General features: G+C 41.3%; 1 protein-coding gene across 1 annotated transcript in view; it reads right to left on the bottom strand.

Annotated features, from left to right (window-relative positions):
• The window catches only part of LOC121443063 (constitutive coactivator of PPAR-gamma-like protein 2), a 138,028-nt gene that overhangs the window by 2,051 nt on the left and 114,558 nt on the right, over positions 1-21,419 (bottom strand). The window contains 5 exon segments of the mRNA XM_041644750.1: positions 2,688-2,745; positions 2,871-3,009; positions 8,343-8,544; positions 10,156-10,365; positions 20,070-20,184. Coding sequence (XP_041500684.1) covers positions 2,688-2,745; positions 2,871-3,009; positions 8,343-8,544; positions 10,156-10,365; positions 20,070-20,184 — 724 coding nt within the window.

The following is a 21,419-nucleotide window of genomic DNA, read 5'->3' as shown; positions in this document are numbered from 1 at the left end:
TTTAACTATGTAAAGAAGTGTTGCATTCTTTATGGTGCATTTGTTTAATTATGTAAAGATGTGTTGCTTTTGTTAACATTGTATTTATTTTAACTATCTAAAGACACGCTGAATTTCCTTTACCTTGCTTGCCTAAGGCACCTGATTGATCTAATAAAAAGCTGAATGGCCAATAGGTAGGTAGTAGAGGGATAGGCAGGGCTGATGGGCAGAAAGGATAATTGCAGGAGGAGGAAGTTAGGCTCAGGAGGACAGAGAATAAGGTAAAAAGAACAGGAGATGCCTGGGGCCAGGCAGCCCAGCAGCGGCCAGCAGACACAGGAAGCAGGAAAGTAGGACATACGGAATGAAAGAAAGGTAAAAAGTCCAGAGACAAAACGTAGATGAAGACAAGTGGGTTAAATTAAGTTAAAAGAGCTGCTTGGAAATGAGCATAAGCTAAGGCCAAACATGCATAACTAAGAAGTAGTCTCGGTGTCAGGATTTGGGGGCTGGCAGCCCAAGAAAGCCTGCTACACAGTACTAAAATGAAAAAGGAAAATCAACAAGGCTGCCAAGATAGCCCATAGCAGGCGTGTCCAAGGAGGGTGAGTTAAGCAATAATAAAGTTAATATAAGCACTTCCATGGTCAGGTCGCCTCTACAGAAGACAATAGTGAGCTAGAAGCTCCCCTGACACCCTTCTTTTCTCTCACTCTCCTCACACATGAAATAGAACAGTGTGTACTTCATATGTTCCCACAGAATTTAATGAGCTACTCCATGTAAAGCACTTAGAGTATATGCCTGGCATGCTCTAGAAACTCAATAAATGAGCTACATGGCAAGAGCCCATTTCAAACCTCCAGCCTCTATCTCCCTAAACCAAACAAATGGAGAACTAAACAAATAGCAACTAGCTTCATTATTTCTGTTTCGTGCCTCCAAGCAAATCACTGATACTTTGACTTTCCCTTAGAGAAAGCAAGTTCTGGTAATAATGGTTACCAGCATGTGCACTTGAGTCAGCAAAATCTGCGTTGGTTCTGACTCTGGCTCTAGCAATCAGAATTGCTCTGCTGCATTGGAATCCATACCATACAGGGCTTTGGAATCAGCTGGCTCAGGCTAGAAAGTCAATTCTGAAAACTGACTTGATTGATGGGTAATATACTAATATACCTCGTGGGAAATGTGAGTGGCAAAGAGTATGTCTGTAATGTGTCATCTTAAGTATTCTTTCTTATCAAAATCAGTACTTAGCTCTCATTCATTTGCCATTCACTCCAGATATATCCACATGGCTATTTCTGTGGTCTTGTTAATATGAGTCGATCACAGAGAGAGTAGTCTATTCTTTACATACTAAAAATAGCAGGTTTTCCACACTGCATCTTACTATACTCTAGATGTCTTCTTGGGTGACTAGCTTTCCATTTACATGCAATACTTTCTATATTATTGACCAGTTTCTGGAGGAACTGAGAAACTTTAGAAGATTTCCAAAGTTACTGTTCTATAGTTTTGTAGTGCATTAGAAAATGCTTTGTGTGTAGGGGAGAGGTGAGTATTCTAGTTTCACTTCTGGTTCAAAATAACACCAAACTAAACATTAAATAGTTGAATTTATTTATGGTATTTATTTCAAGACAGGGTCTCATTACATAACTCTGGCCATTCTGGAACTCATTCTGTAGACTAGGCTGACCTTGAACTTACAGAGATCCACAGCTTCATCTCTGTCTTCCAAATTCTGGGATTAAAGGTGTGTGCCATTATGTCTGGCTAATAGTTGGATTTATTCTTGATGCAGGGAAGGATGACTGTATACAGGAGAATAGATTTTGGATTAATATCTGATGACATCCTGGCATGGCAACACAGGCTTCTAATACCAACAGCTGGGAGACAGAGGCAGGTGAATCTCTGTGAGGCCAGCCTGGTCTACACAGAGAGTTCTAGGCCAGCTAGGGTTACATGATGAGATCCTGTTTCAAAGAAAGAAAGGGAGAGGGGAGAGGAGAAAAGTGGAAAGTAACAAAGAAAGATAACTGATCGCTACGTCTAGTCTCCACATACATATGTATTATGCATTCAGACCTGGCACACATGTGCATATACACACACAAATGAAAGCTGGTGGTATATCTCAGTGATAGAGTACTGGCCTAGCATGTACAAGGCCCTGGGTTCAATATCCAGGAAAACACACACACACACACACACACACACACACACACACACACACAGAGAGAGAGAGAGAGAGAGAGAGAGAGAGAGAGAGAGAGAGAGAAGAATAGTAATGATTCCCTCTCCCATAGGACAAAAATCAAATTTTCTAAGCACTAGTATGAGCCCTCAGAGCTCAGACAGGCTCTAGACAATCTAGCTCTTAGTGTCATTCTGGTCCCTTCTGGCTGCACACAGCACATACTATACTAGGCACAGGTCGTCTGGACATTGGACCTGCTTTCTATTGTGTGGTCTTTCATTCAGAAAAAAAAAGGAAGAGACTCTGCAGCCCTGTGGGAGTAATTTGGCGCGACAAATCTGTACTGAGAAATGGGCACTGAAATCAAATGGCTGGAAAAGACATGATAATGCTCCGGGGTGGCTCAGCTTTCCATGCCTGATACAATCTCTTGTAATTTAGCCAGAAGGGGCAAAAGGTGTCAAAACAGCTTGATACTCTCAAAAGTGATACTTACTTGTTTATTTCCTTTTTTGTGACCTTTGGATCCTCTACCAGTCTGCTCATTTCCATGCCTTTAGCAAGAGGGAGAAAAGTGACAATGAGAACACATAAATCCTAATTAGATTTTAAGAGCTGAGCATTTTCCTAAAGGTACCTTGACCGACCCTAGCTCAAACTAATCCATTCAAGTACATACCCCTTTCCTGGCCCACCGACAGAAACCACTTGCATGCCAAAGGATCCTCGACTTCTAGAAGATCTGCTGCCAGCCCACTGGCCCACCACCATCCCAGCAATTTCCAGTTTTCCTCCTTGGGGTGGGATTGGATGGAGACCTGGGAATTGAAGAACAGCAGTGGTGAACAGCAAGCGCAAGATAGGGCGAGAGGTGGAACAAAAGCGCTATACAATCTCCCTGTTCTTCTCATCCCCGTGTCCTGCTAAGATTGTGATGATAACAAGGGGTGTAAGGTCAGAGAAGGGGACTGTAGATCTTTCTACATGGCCACTTTAATAACTAGTGTGTAGTTGATTGATTTTTTTCAACTGTATAGCCTGCTACATAACAGGAATTTGTTTAGAAAAATGTTTTTTTTGCTGGCCCCAGATACTTTTTCCATTTTTAAAATTCAGAATTTCCATACATGTATATGTGTTTTGATCAACTCCACCTCAATCCTTCCTACTGTAAATTGTCACCTGCCCTTCTTATCACTTTTCTCTCTCAATTTCACCTACTCAGTGCTGCCTGTATGTACATGGGTGTAGGGTCAGCTACTGGAGCATGGGTGGCCTCCAAGGGGCCACAACCCTGAAGAAAACTGACTCTTGCTTCTCCAGTAGCTATTGATTCCCAATAGCTACTCAGCTGGATGGACATCATGGCCTCTTCCCCAGCCCATGCTAGGATTTTTGCCTGGCTTGATCCTGTGAAGGTCTTGTACAAGCAATCATAGCCACTGTGAGCTCATGTGTGCAATGGTTCTGCCGTGGCCAGAAAACAATATTTCACACCTCTCAGAATCTGTCTGCCCCCCTTCCACCATGACCCGTAAGACTTGGGCAAGGGGATAACATGATTTAAATGTCACATTTAGGGCTGAGAACTGGGCATTGTTTTATTCTTTCACCTTAACCAGTTGTGAGTCTCTGTATTCACTTCTATCTACTGCAAATAGAAGTTTCTCTGATGAGGGTTGACAGATGTAAAAATAAGTACTTATGGATGTAAAGATAAGTACTTAGGGAGAGCCTACTGTATGTCCACTTGGAAGAATAACAGTAAGTAAATCCAATCAGAAAGTAGTTGGCTACTCCCACAACATTCCTGTCACTACTATATCAGTGGGCACATCTTGTCAAGCCAGTCATTATTTTGGCTGACAGGTTTACAGGACTCATAGCTGGGTACGACTGCTGATTGTTCCCCTCCCCCCAGAAGAGTCCACAGCCTTCCAGCACTATGAAGATAGCTAGTAGGGATGAAGCTTTCAAGTTGGTACCAGCCTAATTTCTCCATGTTCTGACTCAAGTACGTGGTATGTTGAGGAAGGGTCTTATCATCCAGTGCTGGAGGATAACCAAAATCAGCAGCAATACCCTGCACTGTTCTGGGACTCCATGGGACCCCACTGACCAACAACATGTAAAGAAGTAAACCAAGTCTCGCAATGCACGTCTTGGTTTATGAGAATGCATTATTCCCCAATTATAGGGTAACTTCACTTAAAGTCTTTTTAGACATATATATGTATGAGAAACTTGTACAGTAGTAGGTTTCCTTATGGTTTTGTCAAGGACTTTACTGTTATCCCTCTCCACACCTTCTCTTCTTCTCTGCCCACAAATAGAAAATGAATTCTTAAAATGTGGTTATTGGAAAATTATAGGTCAAACCCACTTTCCATACAAATATGCCTCGTTATACAATATAAGATTAGCCAGATGAGCAAATTATATGGGAATTTGGAGAAATGGGATGGTTGGGATAAAGGAAGGGTAGATATGGGAGCAGGGAAGTATATATCTTAATTAAGGGAGCCATCTTAGGGTTGGCAAGAGACTTGAACCTAGAGGGGCTCCCAGGTGCCCAGGGTGATGTCCCCAGTTAGTTCCTTGGGCAGCTGAGGAGAGGGAACCTGAAATGACCCTATCCTATAGCCATACTGATGAATATCTTGCATATCACCATAGAACCTTCATCTGGCGATGGATGGAGAGAGAGACAGAGACCCACACTGGAGCACTGGAATGAGCTCTCAAGGTCCCAATGAGGAGCAGAAGGAGGGAGAACATGAGCAAGGAAGTCAGGACCACAAGGGGTGTACCCACCCACTGAGACAGTGGGGCTGATCTATTGGGAGCTCACCAAGGCCAGCTGGACTGGGACTGAAAAAGCATGGGATAAAACCAGACTCTCTGAATATGGCAAACAATGAGGGCTGATGAGAAGCCAAGGACAATGGCACTGGGTTTTGATCTACTTCATTTTCTGGCTTTGTGGGAGCCTAGCCAGTTTGGATGCTCACCTTCCTAGACCTGGATGGAGGGGGGAGGACCTTGGACTTTCTACAGGGCAGGGAACCCTGACTGCTCTTTGGACTGGAGAGGGAGGAGGAGAGGAGTGGGGGGAGGGGGAGAGGAGTGGGAGGAGGAGAGGAGTGGGAGGAGGGGGAGGGAAATGGGAGGCTGGGAGGAGGCGGAATTTTTTTTCAATAAAAAATAAATAATAGAAAAAAACAAAAAGAAAAATTATATATATATTTCACACTCAGGAGACAGACGCAAGAAGATTGCAGCATTTAATGTCAGTCTGGTTAGAGCAGTAAGGCAGTTTGAATATGAAATATGCCTCACAGGTTCCTATGTTTCAACAATTGGTCTATTAATATGTGTATCACCACGAGGCTCTGGCCTACTGGTAAGGTTCCAGTGTCCTTCTCCTTTGACAGCTGGCAGTGCTTTTTGGGAGGTTGTGGGGCCTTTAGGAGGTTGAGCTTAGTTGGGTAATGGGGACTACTGGGGGGTAGGCTTTGAGGGTTTTAACTGGGTCCATTTCTGGCTTGAGTTTTCTGCTTCCCGATTCACAAAGATCAACAAACATAAAGAAAACACAGCATTCCACAGATAAGCACCAGTCCACATGCCTCCCTTGCCATGATATACAGTATTTCTTTAAAGCATGACTTAAAATCTCTCTGTCCTGTTAGGTGTTTGGCCACAGCCACAAGGAAAGCAACAAAAACTAACCCTAACAGTTGTAAAAACCAGGAACAGTTCAAGACAAGATGTAAAAGGGGACTGCTTGTTTGTTTCTCAGCCACCCAGACCCAAATAATTACACACAAACTATACTAGTTACAACATTATTCAGCCAATAGCCTAGGCATATTCCTAGCTAGCTCTTACATCTTAAATGAACCCATTTCTATTAATATGTGTATCACCATGAGGCTATGGCCTACTGGTAAGCACATGGAAAGAAAGCACAGGTTAAGAACACTGTATACATTTAGCCCCTTGTTCTAGTTTCATTTCTGTTGCTGATAAAATAGCATGACAAAAGGCCACGGTGGGGGAAAGAGTACATTTTTGCTCATAGTTCCATCATAGCAGAGAAATCAAAATGGCAAGAACTTCAAGCAGCTAGTCACATCAATCTGAAGTCAAGAGCAGAGAGAATGCATTCATGCATGTTAGCACTTAGGGAGTTACTCTTATGCAGTCCAGGGCCCCAAGCCAGTTTCCGGCTGGATCTTCCCCATGCCAATTAAGGTAACCAAGACAATTATCCACAGACATACCCATAGGTCAACGTAATCTAGACAGTTCCACATTAAGACTCTCTTCCCAGTTGATTCTAGGTTGTATTAGGTTGACATTTAAAACTAACCATCATATGCTGGCTGCTGGTAGTGCAGGCCTTTAATCCCAGCACTCTGGAGGCAGAGGCAGGTGGATCTCTATGAGTTCAAAGCTAGCCTGGCCTACAAAGTGAATTCAGTTTGGATAACCAGAACTGTTACACAGAGAAACCCTGTATCAAAAAAAGCAAAACAAACAAACAAAAAAAAACACCCCAAAAACCATCACAACCTTTGTATGAAAGTGAGATTCTGGCCGGGTGGTGGTGGCGCACACCTTTAATCCTAGCAGTCAGAGGCAGAGGCAGGTAGATCTCTGTGAGTTCGAGGCCAGCCTGGTCTACAAGAGCTAGTTCCAGGACAGGCTCCAAAGCTACAGAGAAACCCTGTCTCGAAAAACCAAAAAGAAGAAGAAAAAAGAAAGTGAGATTCTAAGGGTTTACTACATTGTTGGTTTGTGTTTGTTTTGAGACAGGGTTTCTCTATGTAGCCCTAGCTGTCCTGGAACTTGCTCCATAGACCAGAATGACCTCAAACTCAGAGATTCACCTGCCTCTGCCTCCCAAGTGCTGGGATTAAAGGCATCCAACCACCACCACCCAGCTGCACTTAGTGATCTTATCATGTCCTTTCAGAAAGGCAGGAAACAATTAGGAGGCTTCTGTGATCCATCAGTAGTTTAGGTGATGGTAGGAATTTCCCAAGACCTTGGTCTTAATGAAGGCATCTTTTAGAATAACACAACACAGCCAACACACAGAACAAAAATCAGAGATCAGTTAAGTCAGCTTAAAGGGATAAATGGTTGGCTTCTTGGTCTGTAAGACTTGACTACATAGGGGCCTGACTTCCATACTGTTCATGTAAGCCCACTCTTGAGCTAAATATAACTGCTGAGTTTTGTCACCCTAAAAGACTAAGTTCAGCTTCCAGCTTTATTGTTTTAAATAGAGGTGCAACACACAATACACATGTTCAACCGCAAAGATACACTGACCTGATGACAGAGTCTTGCTATTTCATGTTAAAATACCTCTACTGAGAGATCCTGCTTCAGAGCTGGGGATGCATGTAGTTCAGAGGTAAAATGCCTGCCCAGAATGTTTAAAGTCCTGGGTTTGATCCCAGACACCACACCTACAGAAAACTCTTTTTCACCAGAAGCAGGTTGTTTAATATACCAAGATTTCAGCTGCCTGAAGCGTGCTCGTCTATTCCTTATTAGGCAGTCGCCATAATTTATACATACATGTATGTACTTGTTTTCTCTATTAAAATGTAATTCTTTGGGGTGTGTGGATTATGAAGTTACTTTCCATGCTTTTGGACCTAGGGTAGGCAATGTATCAGGTCTACCCCTAGAGTGGTTACAGCTACCTCAAGCTACTGTCGTCTTCCAGGACTGACACATACTTCCAATTCTTTTCCCACAAACACCTTCCTGCAACTGCCCATAAGGAGTGAATGAACTAACAGCAACCGTGAAGATCCAGTTGATATGAATTATAGCGATCAAAATAATGAAATGGTAAGTGACTCATCAGTTTTGTATCAGTCCAGATCGCATGAGTTTGGATGATGAGAATCAAATCACTGAGAACCAGCCACCTTCATTGAGAATGGTCTTGGATTTCAATGGACTTTCTTTCCCAGGATACATGGAGAGTTACATTTCAAACTATTATACCACAGATGGAATTCAAACAAGGTAGGACATATATTGTACTGTTGAGGCTGTAGCTGGCAGGGAACTAAATGGTTTATTGTGAAATAAATTAGATGACACCTCATTCTTAAGTACTGACCTGCAAAACCCCGACTCCTTGCTTGAGGGGGAGGTGGAAATGAGCCCATAGCTCTGGAATAAAGAGAAACAGGGTAGAGCGGGGGCATCATGGGAGGCACAAATGTAGGTGACGGAAGTAGAGCAGAAGGTGGTGGATGATTCATGTTGACGCCTTCAAGGATACTCTGCCTCATCTTTTCCACCTTGCTTGCCAGGTCAGCCTTCAAACGCAGAAGAGAATTGTTAGTGTTCTGAACTAGCCCCATATTTTATGCACAGTACTGAGCACTCTAGGCACATTCTCATAACGTTTTTCCCATTGTGCTTCTAGACTCCAGCCTCAGGAGACTCATTTGGTATCAAAGTTCCCTCTCTTCACAAGATTCTACAGTACCAGAAGATTAGTTCTGGCCAGTAGTTTGTGAGGAACATTATTTATGAGGATGATAACAAACAGAACAATAAGGACATCAGGAAATGGTTGATTGCATGGCCAATGATTGCCTAGGTTATTCTTTTATAAGGGGGAGGTAACAAAATCAGGTAACAGAGAAAAGAAAAAAACAGACATATAGGGCCTTTTAACCTCTCCCATACTCAACCATTGCTCTGATGAGGGTATGTGTTGTAGACTGTTATTTTAAGGTGTATTGCATTCATTTATGCTGTGGAATATTTGTTTAATGCTGCAAATATGTGTTATGTTCTTTTATGTTACATTTGTTTGACTCTGTGAAGCTGTGTTACTTTGCCTATCTAAAACACATGTTTGATCCACTAAAGAGCTGACCAGCTCACAGCTAGGCAGGAGAGAGAAATAGGTGGGGCTGCCAGACAGAACAAATAGGAGAAATCTAGGCTTGAAAAAAGGGTTAGTGAGGAGAGAGAAAAGAAGGCGAGGAGGGTTCCAGGGACCGGCCACCTAACACTGCAGCCAGCCACAGAGAAAGAAGGAAAGAAAGATACAATGAATAAAGAAAGGCAAAAAGCCCAGAGCCAAAATGTAGTTAAAGAGAAATGGGATAATATAAGTTAGAAAAGCTAGCTAGAAACAAGCCAAGCTAAGGCCAGGCATTCATAGGTCAGAATAAGTCTCCGTGTATTTATTTGGGAGCTGGGTGTCAGGCCCCCAAAGAGAAAAAAAAAAACCAAGTATAAGTATGCACATATACCTAGTCCCAGAGGTTGGTAAAATTCTGGAAAAGGTAGGCAACTCAATACTTTAGACTTTGTGGGCCTCTCTGTGTCTGCCGCAACTACTCTTCTGCGCCATTCTAGCACGACAGAAGTCACAGAAATGTAAAGGGATGAATGTGGCCATGTTCCGACCAAATGTTATTTACAAAGGACAGGGGCAGGAGAGGCGTAGTTTGCTGACTCTGCTGCTCTAGTCCCTCAGCTTACTCCCCACTAAGCTGATAAAATACTGAGTAAGGTTTCCTTTCCCTTGCCTTTTTCTACCTTTCCCAAGGTTATATTGTAAAACCTACTCTATCATCTACTTACTGCTCTCTTCTATTTATAATCCCTCCCCCACCAAAAAAAAAATCACTTAGAAAAGTTACTTGCAGCATTTTTAAATAAGGGAAAATGAAATTTCAAATAGTTCCAGGAAGGACATATAGTATTTGTGGAAATTATGTGGGGAAGAAATACTCTCAGTAAGAAAAAAGTCATGAAAACTTTAAGATTGGGGATAAAAACAACTTTCCAATGCATGATTTTGCAATAGACATGTATTAGGTTATAGGCTTTGGGGACCTCCCTGCATGCTCCTTGCCCCTGCACGCTTACGATTCATCCTGATGACAGATCAGGGGTGTCTACTCTACCTGGCCATCGCAGAGTTCAATCAGGGACACTCGCTCTCGGCCCGCTTTAATGAGCTTGCTCTGGAACAGCTTGCCATCAAAGTAAATCCAGGGGCAGCAGTGCTCCCAAGGGACTGGCTGGCCACATGCGTCATTAGCAAACAGAGCTGTGTCGACCCCACTCATGAACAGGGCAGCAAGCTGGATCCCTCGAGCATCCAGTTTCTCAATCTGAAACCATCACAGAGAAAAGAATTAAGAAATAGGAGGGGGAAAAAAGAAATGAAAAACTTTGTCTAAAAGAATCTAAAATCTATGGCCTCATATGGTTGGTTGAAGTTAAAATGCAGACGCCCTAAAATATTGTATAAGGTTATCTTCAGGGCTGGAGGGATGGCTCAGAGGTCCTGAGTTCAATTTCCAGCAACCACATAATGGCTCTAAAGTGAGATCTGGTGCCCTCTTCTGGCCTGTAGGCATCCATGCAGGAAGAACACTGTATACATAATAAATAAATAAATAAATCTTTTTGAAAAGAAGATTATCTTCAGGCTATGTTTATAAGGTATATATGAGGGCCTGGTGGTGGCGGCGCGCCTTTGATTCCAGCACTTGGGAGGCAGAGGCAGGTGAATCCCTGTGAGTTCGAGGCCAGCCTGGTCTACAAGAGCTAGTTCCAGGACAACTAGGACTGTTACACAGGGAACCCCCCCAATAAGGTATATGTGAAACATAAATAATGTAATAGTTAAGATTTGGGTCCTATCCTAAGATATCTCATTGTGTATATACAAACATTAAAAAGTCTACAAAAATTTCAAATTTGAAATATGCCTGATCATTTCTGTGCATTTCAGACAAGGGATACTTAACCTAGATTATCATTAGTAACATTTTTATTATTGTTACTGTTTATTTATTATAATGTCATATTAACTCTTCCAGGTAAATTAGAACATGTTGGACTGCCAGGATGGTTCAGTGGTTAAACATACTTGCTGCCAAGACTGAGTTTGATCCCCAGGACCCACATGGTAGAAGGAGAGAACTAACTTGTTCAAGTAGTTCTCTGATCTCCACACACACTTCATGGCACACATCTACCCCTCTGCACTGTACTCCCAAGTAGATAAAAATAAATGGAAGATAGTTATCGTGGCCAGGCGGTGGTGGCGCACGCCTTTAATCCCAGCACTCTAGAGGCAGAGGCAGGCGGATCTCTGTGAGTTCAAGACCAGCCTGATCTACAAGAGCTAGTTCCAGGACAGGCTCCAAAGCCACAGAGAAACCCTGTCTCGAAAAACAAAAAAAAATTATTGTTCAATAATAATTTATTTAATTGTTTATCTATTTTAAATAAAATAAATATAAAAAAGTAAAAAATGATCTTACTCTGGAGCTCAGGCTGGCTCACAGTCACAGTAATCCTCCTGCCTCAGTTTCCTTTCAGGAATCATTTCAGTGCATAAGTAGCTTTTATGTCCACCCTTCCTTGAAATAATTTGAACAGTGATTCTCAACCTTCCTAGCGCCGTGACCCTTTAAAGTTCCCCATGTGTGGTGACCTCCAACTATAAATTTATTTCATTGATACTTCATAACTATAACAAAATTACAGTTACTATTATGAATTGAAATGTAAATATCTTATATGCAGGGCATCTGATATGTGTCCCCAAAAGGGGTCACAACCCACAGGTTGAGAACCTCTGGTTTAGAGGATACTAACTATGTTGCCCATCAAAGTTGAAAATTTCAAAAAGTTAAAACCAAAAGAATATTCATTGCTGATGATAGTGCAATGAAATAAATGGGAAATCATATAAATTTTGAGGAACATACATTGCAACTAAGTAATATATATCAAGAACTATGAAGATGTTCACATTTGCCAACGCAGAGAGTCTACATTTAAGAATCAGTTCTAGCGAGGTGATGGTGCACAGACTTAGGAGGCTGGGGCAGGAGGGCTGCTGCAAGTTCAAGGTCAGCCTGGGCCAAGGCCACGGATCTTTTTTTTAAACCAACCAACCAACCAACCAACCAACCAAACAAACAAGAACCTCTTCTGCCACAGGGTAGAGCTCAGCTATAGTCCCAGCAAATCAAAAGGCTGAGGGAATAGGATCATCTGAACCTAGGAGTTGGAGTTCAGCCTAGGTAACATAGCAAGTTCCATTTCAGAAGCAAAATGTTCCAAAATCTGAAGCAATTTTGAGTGCCAACATGATATCAAAATTGGAAGATTAGATACCTCGTCTCATGTGACAGGTTACAGTCAAAATATAGGCACACTAAAACTGCTGTACAGGATTACAGACTATATTCTAAGGAAGTGCACAATGTCAATAAAGCTCTATGCATAAACATGCCATTATCACAGCACATATATTAAGGAAAACTGGAAATAATCTAAACAGTTAACATTATAATAATTAAATGATACATCCATATGATAAAAAAATCACTAGATTTTTAATACAAAGGAAATATGCACTTTGATAAGTTAAAAAAGAAAGTAAAATACACTTGTCTCTCAGTATTGTTGGGAGATTAGTTTCAGGACCCCTTGAAGATAATTCAATCTATGGATGCCCAAGTCCCTTATGGAAAATGGTATGTTTGTATATAGCCTACACAATCTTTCTATATGCTAAATTAGCTCTAGATTACTTTATTATGAACAGATTTCATGTTGTATTGTTTAGTGAGGAATGACAAGAAGTATAGTTAAGAGGAATCATTTGGAGATTTAAAAATTTAATTTTTATTTTTTTGGTTTTTCGAGACAGGGTTTCTCCGTAGCTTTGGAGTCTGTCCTGGAACTAACTCTTGTAGACCAGGCTGGCCTTGAACTCACAGAGATCAGCCTGCCTCTGCCTCCCTGAGTGCTGGGATTAAAGACGTGCCCCCACTTCCTGGCTTATTTTTTATTTTATGCATATGAGTGTTTTGCCTGTATGTACACATGTGTGCCACTTGTTTGAAGTGCCCTTGGAAGCTAGAAAAAGTCCATGGATTCCCTAGAAATGGAATTATAGATGGTTGTCAGTTGTAAGTGTTAGAAGCCAAATCTAGATTCTCTGAAAGAGAAATAAGTGCTTAGAGTCATTTCTCCAGGCCCATTGTTTCTTTTTGGAGATAGGGTTTCTCTGTGTAACAGTCCTGGCTATCCTGGAACTCTATAGACTAGGCTAGCCTCAAACTCAGAGATCTGCCTGCCTCTGCCTTCCAAGTGCTTGGAGTAAAGGTGTGTATGTATATTCTATGTAGAGATCAACCTGACCTTGAACTCATAGGTGACCCTCTAGCCTCTGCTGTCTAAATACTGGGATTATAGTGTTGCAGGAGGGCCTTCTGTTTATGTGTTGCTTTCATTGGTTAATCAATAAAGAAACTGCTTGGCCTGATAGGGCAAATCTTAGGTAGGTGGGGAGACAGAACTGAATTCTGGAAGGAAGAAAGCATAGAGAGAGAGAGAGAGAGAGCAGCCACGGAGACGCCAGGTCAGACATGCTGCATCTTTCCCAGTAAGCCACGACCTCATGGTGATATACAGATTATTAGAAATGGGTTAAGTCAAGATGTGAGAGTTAGCCAATAAGAGGCTAGAGCTAATGACCAAGCAGTGTTTCAATTAATACAGTTTCTGTGTGATTATTTCGGGTGTAAGCTAGCTGGGCAGGACAAACAAGGGGCCCCGCTCCCTACCACAGATTGGCACCCATGGTGTGGGACTGTTTTGTGACTTATGCCTTCATTATAGGATTGTGCCATTATACCCAGCCAATGGGTATAATTTTGAAAAATATTTTTGATGTATAGTTGACTTACTTTTTATATGAAAAAAAAGCTGTCAATTTATAAACAATATTCTAAATGGTTAGGACAAGCATACAAAAAGACTGCAAGATTTGATCATCCGTACACCCCCATCCTGCAAAATCAAAGAAAGATAACATCAAAAATTGATCACAGTATGTAGCTGGAGAGATGTCTCCATAGCTAAGGGCACTTGTTATTTTATAGAGGACCCAGATTCAATTCCCAGCACCTACAAGGTAGCTCACAATCATTTGTAACTCTGGTTCTAAGGAACTCAATGATCTCTTCTGACTTCTGTGAGCACTACACATGCACATAGTGCACAAATATTCATAGAGGCAAAACATCAATACACATAAAAATAAGTAAGTTAAAACTAATTGTAGTGGCTATTTAAGGCTGGCATGTCAGATGACTTGATAGAAAAGTTGATGTGTTTTCAAGTCCCCTTCTGGATGTGATTTGGCATGAAGAGCTGCTCTAGGACCCAGAAATATATTTGCTATTAAAAGAATCATTCATTGTCTTAGGTTGTTGCTAACCTAATTTACATTATGATTTTGCAAGTCTTTCTCTCCTTTTTTCTGGTGTTTGTGATTGAACCCAAAGCCTTTTGCTTATTAGCCAGGTACACTACCACTGAGCTGCAGCCTGACTTCAAGTCTATTTAATTGTTTGGTTTGAAATCACCACATACTCCCAGCTGGTCTCAAACTCTACCTTCTTGCCTCGGCTTTTTTTTAATATGTGTTTTTTTGAGACAGGGTTTCTGGCATCTGCTTTATAGGCCAGGCTGGCTTCAGACTCAGAAGTCTGCCTGCTCTGTCTCCCAAATGCTGGAATTAAAGGCATATGCCCCTACTGCCTGGTCCTGCTTTTAAGCATGTACCACCCTTCTTAGGTTGTCTTTCCCCATTCAGAAGGTGTCTCTCTCTTCTTCCTGCTAAACTATCTGTGCTCTGTGCTGGTTAGGTTTTTTTTCCCCCGCTGAGACAGGGTTTCTCTGTAGTTTGGAGCCTGTCCTGGAACTTACTCTGTAGACCAGGCTGGCCTCAAACTCACAGAGATCTGCCTGTCTTTGCCTCCCTAAACTCTGGGATTAAAGGCATGCACCACCACCACCACCCATCTTAGGTTTTTGTTTTGTTTTGTCAGCTTGATACACACTAGAGTCATCTGATGATGGAGGAGTTAATTTCATTGGTTAATAAACTGCCTTGGTCCATTTGATAGGCCAGCCCTTAGGTGGGTGGAATAGACAGAACAGAATTCTGGGAAGAAGGGAAATGGGTCAGACGCGATGAAGCTCCAACCCAAGATGGACATAGGCTAGAATCTTCCTGGTAAGTCAACACCTCGTGGTGCTACACACATTAATAGAAATGGGTTAATCAAGATGTGAGAGTTAGCCAGTAAGAGGCTAGAGCTAACGGGCCAAGCAGTGTTTAAATGAATAGAACTTGTGTGTTGTTATTTGGGGGCATAAGCTAGCCAGGTGGCTGGGAGCCAGGCGGCAGGAACACAACCTGCTGCTCCTTCTACAAATGGTGCCCAGACGTGGATGACTGAATCCACAGAAAGCCTGAGAAAGCTTGGGAAAGAATAAAGCATGTTTTATTGGTAGCAGCAATTTCTTGGGTCTACTCTGCTTCCTAGAGGCAAGCAAGCGCTCTCTTTTAAGAGAGACTTCCTGACTCAGCTTTAGCTGCAAAACCGTGCAGCTCTTTTAAGAGTGTTGATGAAAAGCTGAATGGATGCTTTTCGGTTTTCAGCCGTAGCAGGGAAAAAGCTGCTTTAAAATGCTGGCATTCTGAGCTGTCCTGTCAGGGCAAACTCTGACTGTTTGAGGCAGGAGGGCCGGCTACAGAGAGAGGATTTGAGTGTTGTCTGTGGACATACTGTTGCAGCTTGCTTGCTGGCAGGGACCTTGAAACGCCATAGACTTGTGGCAATAAACATGGCTACAACTGGTACCTCCGCCATGAGGCTGGAAAGCTAAGGAATGGGCTGGATCTAGCTGCCAAAGCCAGGGCTTTAATCCTCTCCTTAAAGACTCATGTGGTCAAAAAAAGAGAGATATACAGTAAAGAGAGATTCAAAGATGAAAAAGACTCTAAATGGTTTACAGTGTATTTAAAAATATATGCAGGCTTGAAAAATAAAAAAAGTTGAAGTTCTTAAAGTAAAGAAAAAAAGGGAGTAGTTGGGTGTGGTGGTACACACCTTTAATCCCAACACTTGGGAGGCAGAGGTAGATTGACCTCTGTGACTTCAAGGTGTGGCAGGACACACCTTTAATCCCAATGCCTGGGAGGCAGAGACAGACAGATCCCTGAGAGTTCAAGGACAGCCTGTTCTACAGAGTTATTCCAGGACAAAGACATACAGAGAACCTGTCTCAAAAAAATAATAAAAGTAAAAATAAATGAAATAGAGGTTAAAATAAAGCCACACAAAGATGGAAAATACACAGAGAATCTTGATACTGTATGCTATTATGCTCTCTTTGAATTGTTTGAATGCTGAGGAAAGAGCAACAGCTGCTAAAAGATATTTGTTTATAAATGCTGCTGAACTAATCTATGATAGATACTTTGAAAATACATTGATTTCAAAATTTGGATGTAAGGACATGATGCTTTGGAAAGAAGTTTCTTTTTTTTGTTTTCACAGAGGATGAGACCTGTGGATTGCTTCTATCCCAATATGGTATGATAGACCACGGCCTCCTGAAAGGTTGCTGTGAATACCTTCAGAAAATTACTTCATTCAAGTGCCAACTGAGATGAACCTAGCAGACAGGTTATACCATGAAAGACCTGAACAACAGCGCCCCCATTCAGCACGAAGCAGTTTGGAGAGAAATAACTGTGCCCATATTCCCAAATATTGTTTATAAATGTTCTTTTATATTTAAAGGGGGATATGATATAGATATGAATAATTTGCTTTGGTATGAATCTTGGTTTATTGATACAAGTTTAAGGTCAATTTTGTTATATGTATATGTATTTCTGATCTTGATTAAGGTATTGTGATTATGTAGTTCATTTAAAAAGGTAATGTATATAGGTTGTTAATAGATAATCATCTATAATAGTCAAGCTTGTAGTCATGTTAGATTTTCTAGATGTGCATAGATATCTTTTAGATTAGGCATTCTTCATATCTTTCAAAGACTACAGAATATGACATTAAATGTTTTAATAACTTAGGGCTTTTCATGACAATGAGACATGTCTGCTCCTGGCAGCACCAATCTACTTCAAAAGGAAGATGGGCATTGAAAAGGCTCCTTATGGAGTTGGTTAGCCATTTGGGCAAGAAACTGCTCTTGCCTGGACTGATGCATGAACTGGACACAAAGAACCTGCAGAAAGAGGACTGCTGAATTTGCCTAAAGGTGAGATGGTCTTTCGGGGTTCCTGACTTATGAAACAGTCTGCAAGACATTCTGCAGGACACAGCAGATAGTGACTGAACTGACTTTGAATTTTCCTGCTTCATGGAAATGTCTCTGGATACTATGGTCCTGAAGGCCGAAGATGGATGCCCCAGCGGTACAAAAGAACTTTGGGTGACTGTCCAGGCAGTGAGATATCTCTGTCACTTCTAGAGTTTTGGAAGTTTCTTACTTCTTGTTTACTTAGGTAATATTATATCCTTCTGGAGTCTTTGATGGAGTTGAAGAATAGATAGATAGTTATTGTTTTCCTTAGTTATGATAAAAGATAAAGTAAATATAAATATTGTAATTGTAATTCTTGCTTGATAACTGTTTTGTTACATGTGATTTTACTATGCTAAAGTTAAAGCCTTTCTTTCTTGTTTAAACAGAAAAAGGGAAAATGATGGAGGAGTTAATTTCATTGGTTAATAAAGAAACTGCCTTGGCCCATTTGATAGGTCAGCCCTTAGGTGGGTGGAATAGACAGAACAGAATTCTGGGAAGAAGGGAAGTGGGTCAGACGCAATGAAGCTCTGACCCAAGATTGACATAGGCTAGAATCTTCCTGGTAAGTCACCACCTTGTGGTGCTACACACATTAATAGAAATGGGTTAATTAAGATGTGAGAATTAGCCAGTAAGAGGCTAGAGCTAACGGGCCAAGCAGTGTTTAAATGAATAGAACTTGTGTGTTGTTATTTTGGGGCATAAGCTAGCCAGGTGGCCGGGAGCCGGGTGGCAGGAACACAGCCCGCTGCTCCTTCTACAATCTGAGAAGAAGGATCTTCAATTAAGAAATTGTCTTCATCAGATTGGCCTGTAGGGGAGTCTTAGGGCATTTCCTTGATTAATGATTGATGTATAAGCAAGCCATGAGCACAAGCCAGTAAGTAGCATTCCCTAGCCTCTGCTTCAGCAGCTGCCTCCAGGTTCCTGCCTTGAGTTCCACCCTGGCTTCCCTCAGTGATGTATTATTTTTTTTAATTTAAAAAAATTTTTTTTAGTGATGTATTATAAGTATAAGCCGGAATAAATCCTTTCCTGTCCCAAGTTGGTGTCGATCACTTATCACAATGCATATATTTTGTAAACTAGGATACTCCCCTCCCTACTCAGCTAGAGGAGAAGCTAGAACTATAATAGGTGCATGCTACCATATCTGGTTAATTTCATAAGTCTTATTGGATTTGATCAACTTTATCCTAGGCCTGGGGTACTGGAGTGATTAAAAGGGAGAAAACAAGTTGAACATCAAATCATCTCTCAGTGTGCATACAATGTGACCAACTCTTCAGGCTCCTGCTACCCTGACTTCACGGCCATGACAGACTATACCCTCAAACTGAGCTAAAACAAATGTTTCCCTCAATAAGTTGACTGTCATACCAGTGAGAAAAGTAATAAACACAGCCTCAAAGAAACATAGCTACTAAAACCAGGGGAATTGTGTCAATAACTAGTATTTATGTTGTATAGTTTATCTATCTATTTATAGATTTATTTTCTTAAATTATTATTTTATTTTATTACTTTAAAAAATACCAATCCAAATTCCCACTTCTTCCCAAGAAACCAGGCTTTATAAATTTATTTTATGCTCTATCTGCATGTACTACTTTATGCCAGAAGAGGGCAGAAGATCCCACTAGAGATGTGGTGAGCCACTATATGGTTGCAGGGAATTGAATTCAGGACCTCTAGAAGAGCAGCCAGTGCTCCTAATGTCTGAGCCATCTCTCCAGCACTGGAGCATGGAATATTTAAAATATACAATTATACAAGAGACTGTTCTGTTTTACATACATTCTTTTACACATTATCCTTACAGTTCCATGAGTTAAAAAAAAAGAGAGAGAGAGAAGGTCAGAAACTTAAGTAACCTAGACAGTATCACACAGACAGGAGGTACTAATGCTAAGACTGAAGTACAAGGCAACCTATATTGGGTCGACCTACTATATACTACTATCTTCTATTGCTTTCAGTTCTTGGTACTGGGGAGGCACCAGTAATGAGATGGTTCAGTAGGTAGAGGAACTTGAACACAAGACTGATCACATGAATTTGACCCCTGGATCTTTCAAGGTGGCAGGAGAGGACAGACTACTGAGAGCTGTCATGTGACCCCCTACCTGTATACTGTAGTATATGCATGCCTATACTCACACACTAAATAAACAAATAAATACAAATTAAGTAGTAGGAAGTAGACATTTACTCATTGACACTAAGGTAAGTCCCTGCAACATACCTTCTAAGTGACAGAAACCTTACCATGGTTTCCAAACCCTGCAAAATCTCTATCTTTTCTGTGTCTTCTCATTCATCATTATGGGTGGGGTAATATAGCAGCATCTCTTGGTTTTATTAATAGAAGTATCTATTTGGCTAAGGGAAATATAACATTTACCTATAGAATTATTCTTTTCCCTAGCTCCAAAAGAAAAGATGTAAAGTTGAAGATTGAGCTTTTGAAAGAAAAGGCACACACCTATAATCTCAGCACTTGGGAAGTAGAAGCAAAAGGATCAGGAGTGTAAGATCATAAGGTCATCTTAACTTACATAGAGAGTTTAGGCCCACCCTGAGACCCTGTTTCAAAAAAAAAAAGAAAGAAAAACCTAAACAGCAGAAAAAATTAAATGAAGGTGGAATAAATCACCTTGAGTTCTTGAAGCTGTTCTGGTTCATAAAGCTGGGTAGACACAGCCTGTGCAAGGAAGGTGTCAAGTTCATGGCGATGCAGGATTCGGCCACCAGGCCACTGAACCATGTATCTAGACACAAAAACATCATTATTTGATCACAATTGCCATTTATGTCACATACGCTTATTAAGAACCTAAAATGGTGGCAAGCATTTTAGCTCACACCTGTAATCCTATTATTTAGGAGAAAAAGGCAGAAGGCTAGAGTTCCAGGATAGCCTAGGCTTCATAGCAAGACACTATCAAAAACAACACCACCAAGGACTGGAGATGTAGCTCAGTAATAAAGAGCTTGCCTGGTATACACAAGGCTCTGGAATCAATTCCCCAAACTATAAAACAAACACACAAACATGCACACACAAAAACCCCACAAACTTATCAGGAACCAAACTCTGGGCTAATTTATAATTATAATTATTTCAAATCTGAGTGGTAGAGGAGATAGGCATGAACAGCACTGACAGTACAGTGTGTTACAAAAAAAAAACTACACAGGGTTCTATGAGAACACGGAAGAGTCCCGGTGGTCAAAGAAGTCACCGTGAAAAACTCAGTAGGAGAAGAGTTTCAAGAGAATTGACTAGTTATCGAGACACAAGCTAGGAATAGGATGCTCGAAGATCTTCTAGCAAAGTGTATTATGGAGGCATGATTTGGCAAGATGCTCCTGGCTTGATATTGCTGAATGATAGTGGGTAAAATTATAAAGTAGGCCACATCAGAGTCTCCAAATAAGATTATAAAATGCGCATTTTTTGTCCCCAAATTGTAGGAAGACATTTAAGGATTGTTAGTAGGAGAGTGATAATGACATGCATATCAGTTGAGAGGTGACTGAAGGGACTAAACAATGTATCAATGGAAATGAAGTTGTTTGGGGATGAAGCTAAGCACTATCAGTGTATAACTCCACAAGGTCTGGTCATAGGAATTTTTTGGCACAGTGCTAGGGATGGAATCCAGGACTACATGTATGTTAGGCAAATGCTTTGGTTACTTCCAACCCTTGGCCACAGACTTACGAACTCTGGCTTGTGAAGATAACTGGATGTCATGGTACCATTTTTAAAGCTAGGATCTGTAGGGCGGGGGTGGTGGTGGTGGTGCACACCTTTAATCCCAGTATTCAGGGTGCAGAGGCAGGTGGATTTCTGAGCTGGAGGCCAGGCCAGATTACAATGCAAGCTCCAGGACAGCCAGGGCTACATGGAGAAACCTGGTCTCGATAAAACCAAAGTAATAAATAAATAGGAAATCTACAAATTAGGTACCTATTCATGAGTGTTTAAATTGATTGTCCA

This window comes from Microtus oregoni, unplaced genomic scaffold (genome assembly GCF_018167655.1).
Source record: "Microtus oregoni isolate MIOR12 unplaced genomic scaffold, Mior012 000099F_ref0000060, whole genome shotgun sequence".
NCBI classification, from domain to species: domain Eukaryota; kingdom Metazoa; phylum Chordata; class Mammalia; order Rodentia; family Cricetidae; genus Microtus; species Microtus oregoni.
The sequence above is the reverse complement of the archived record's forward strand: the minus strand, read 5'-3'. Positions and strand labels throughout refer to the sequence as shown.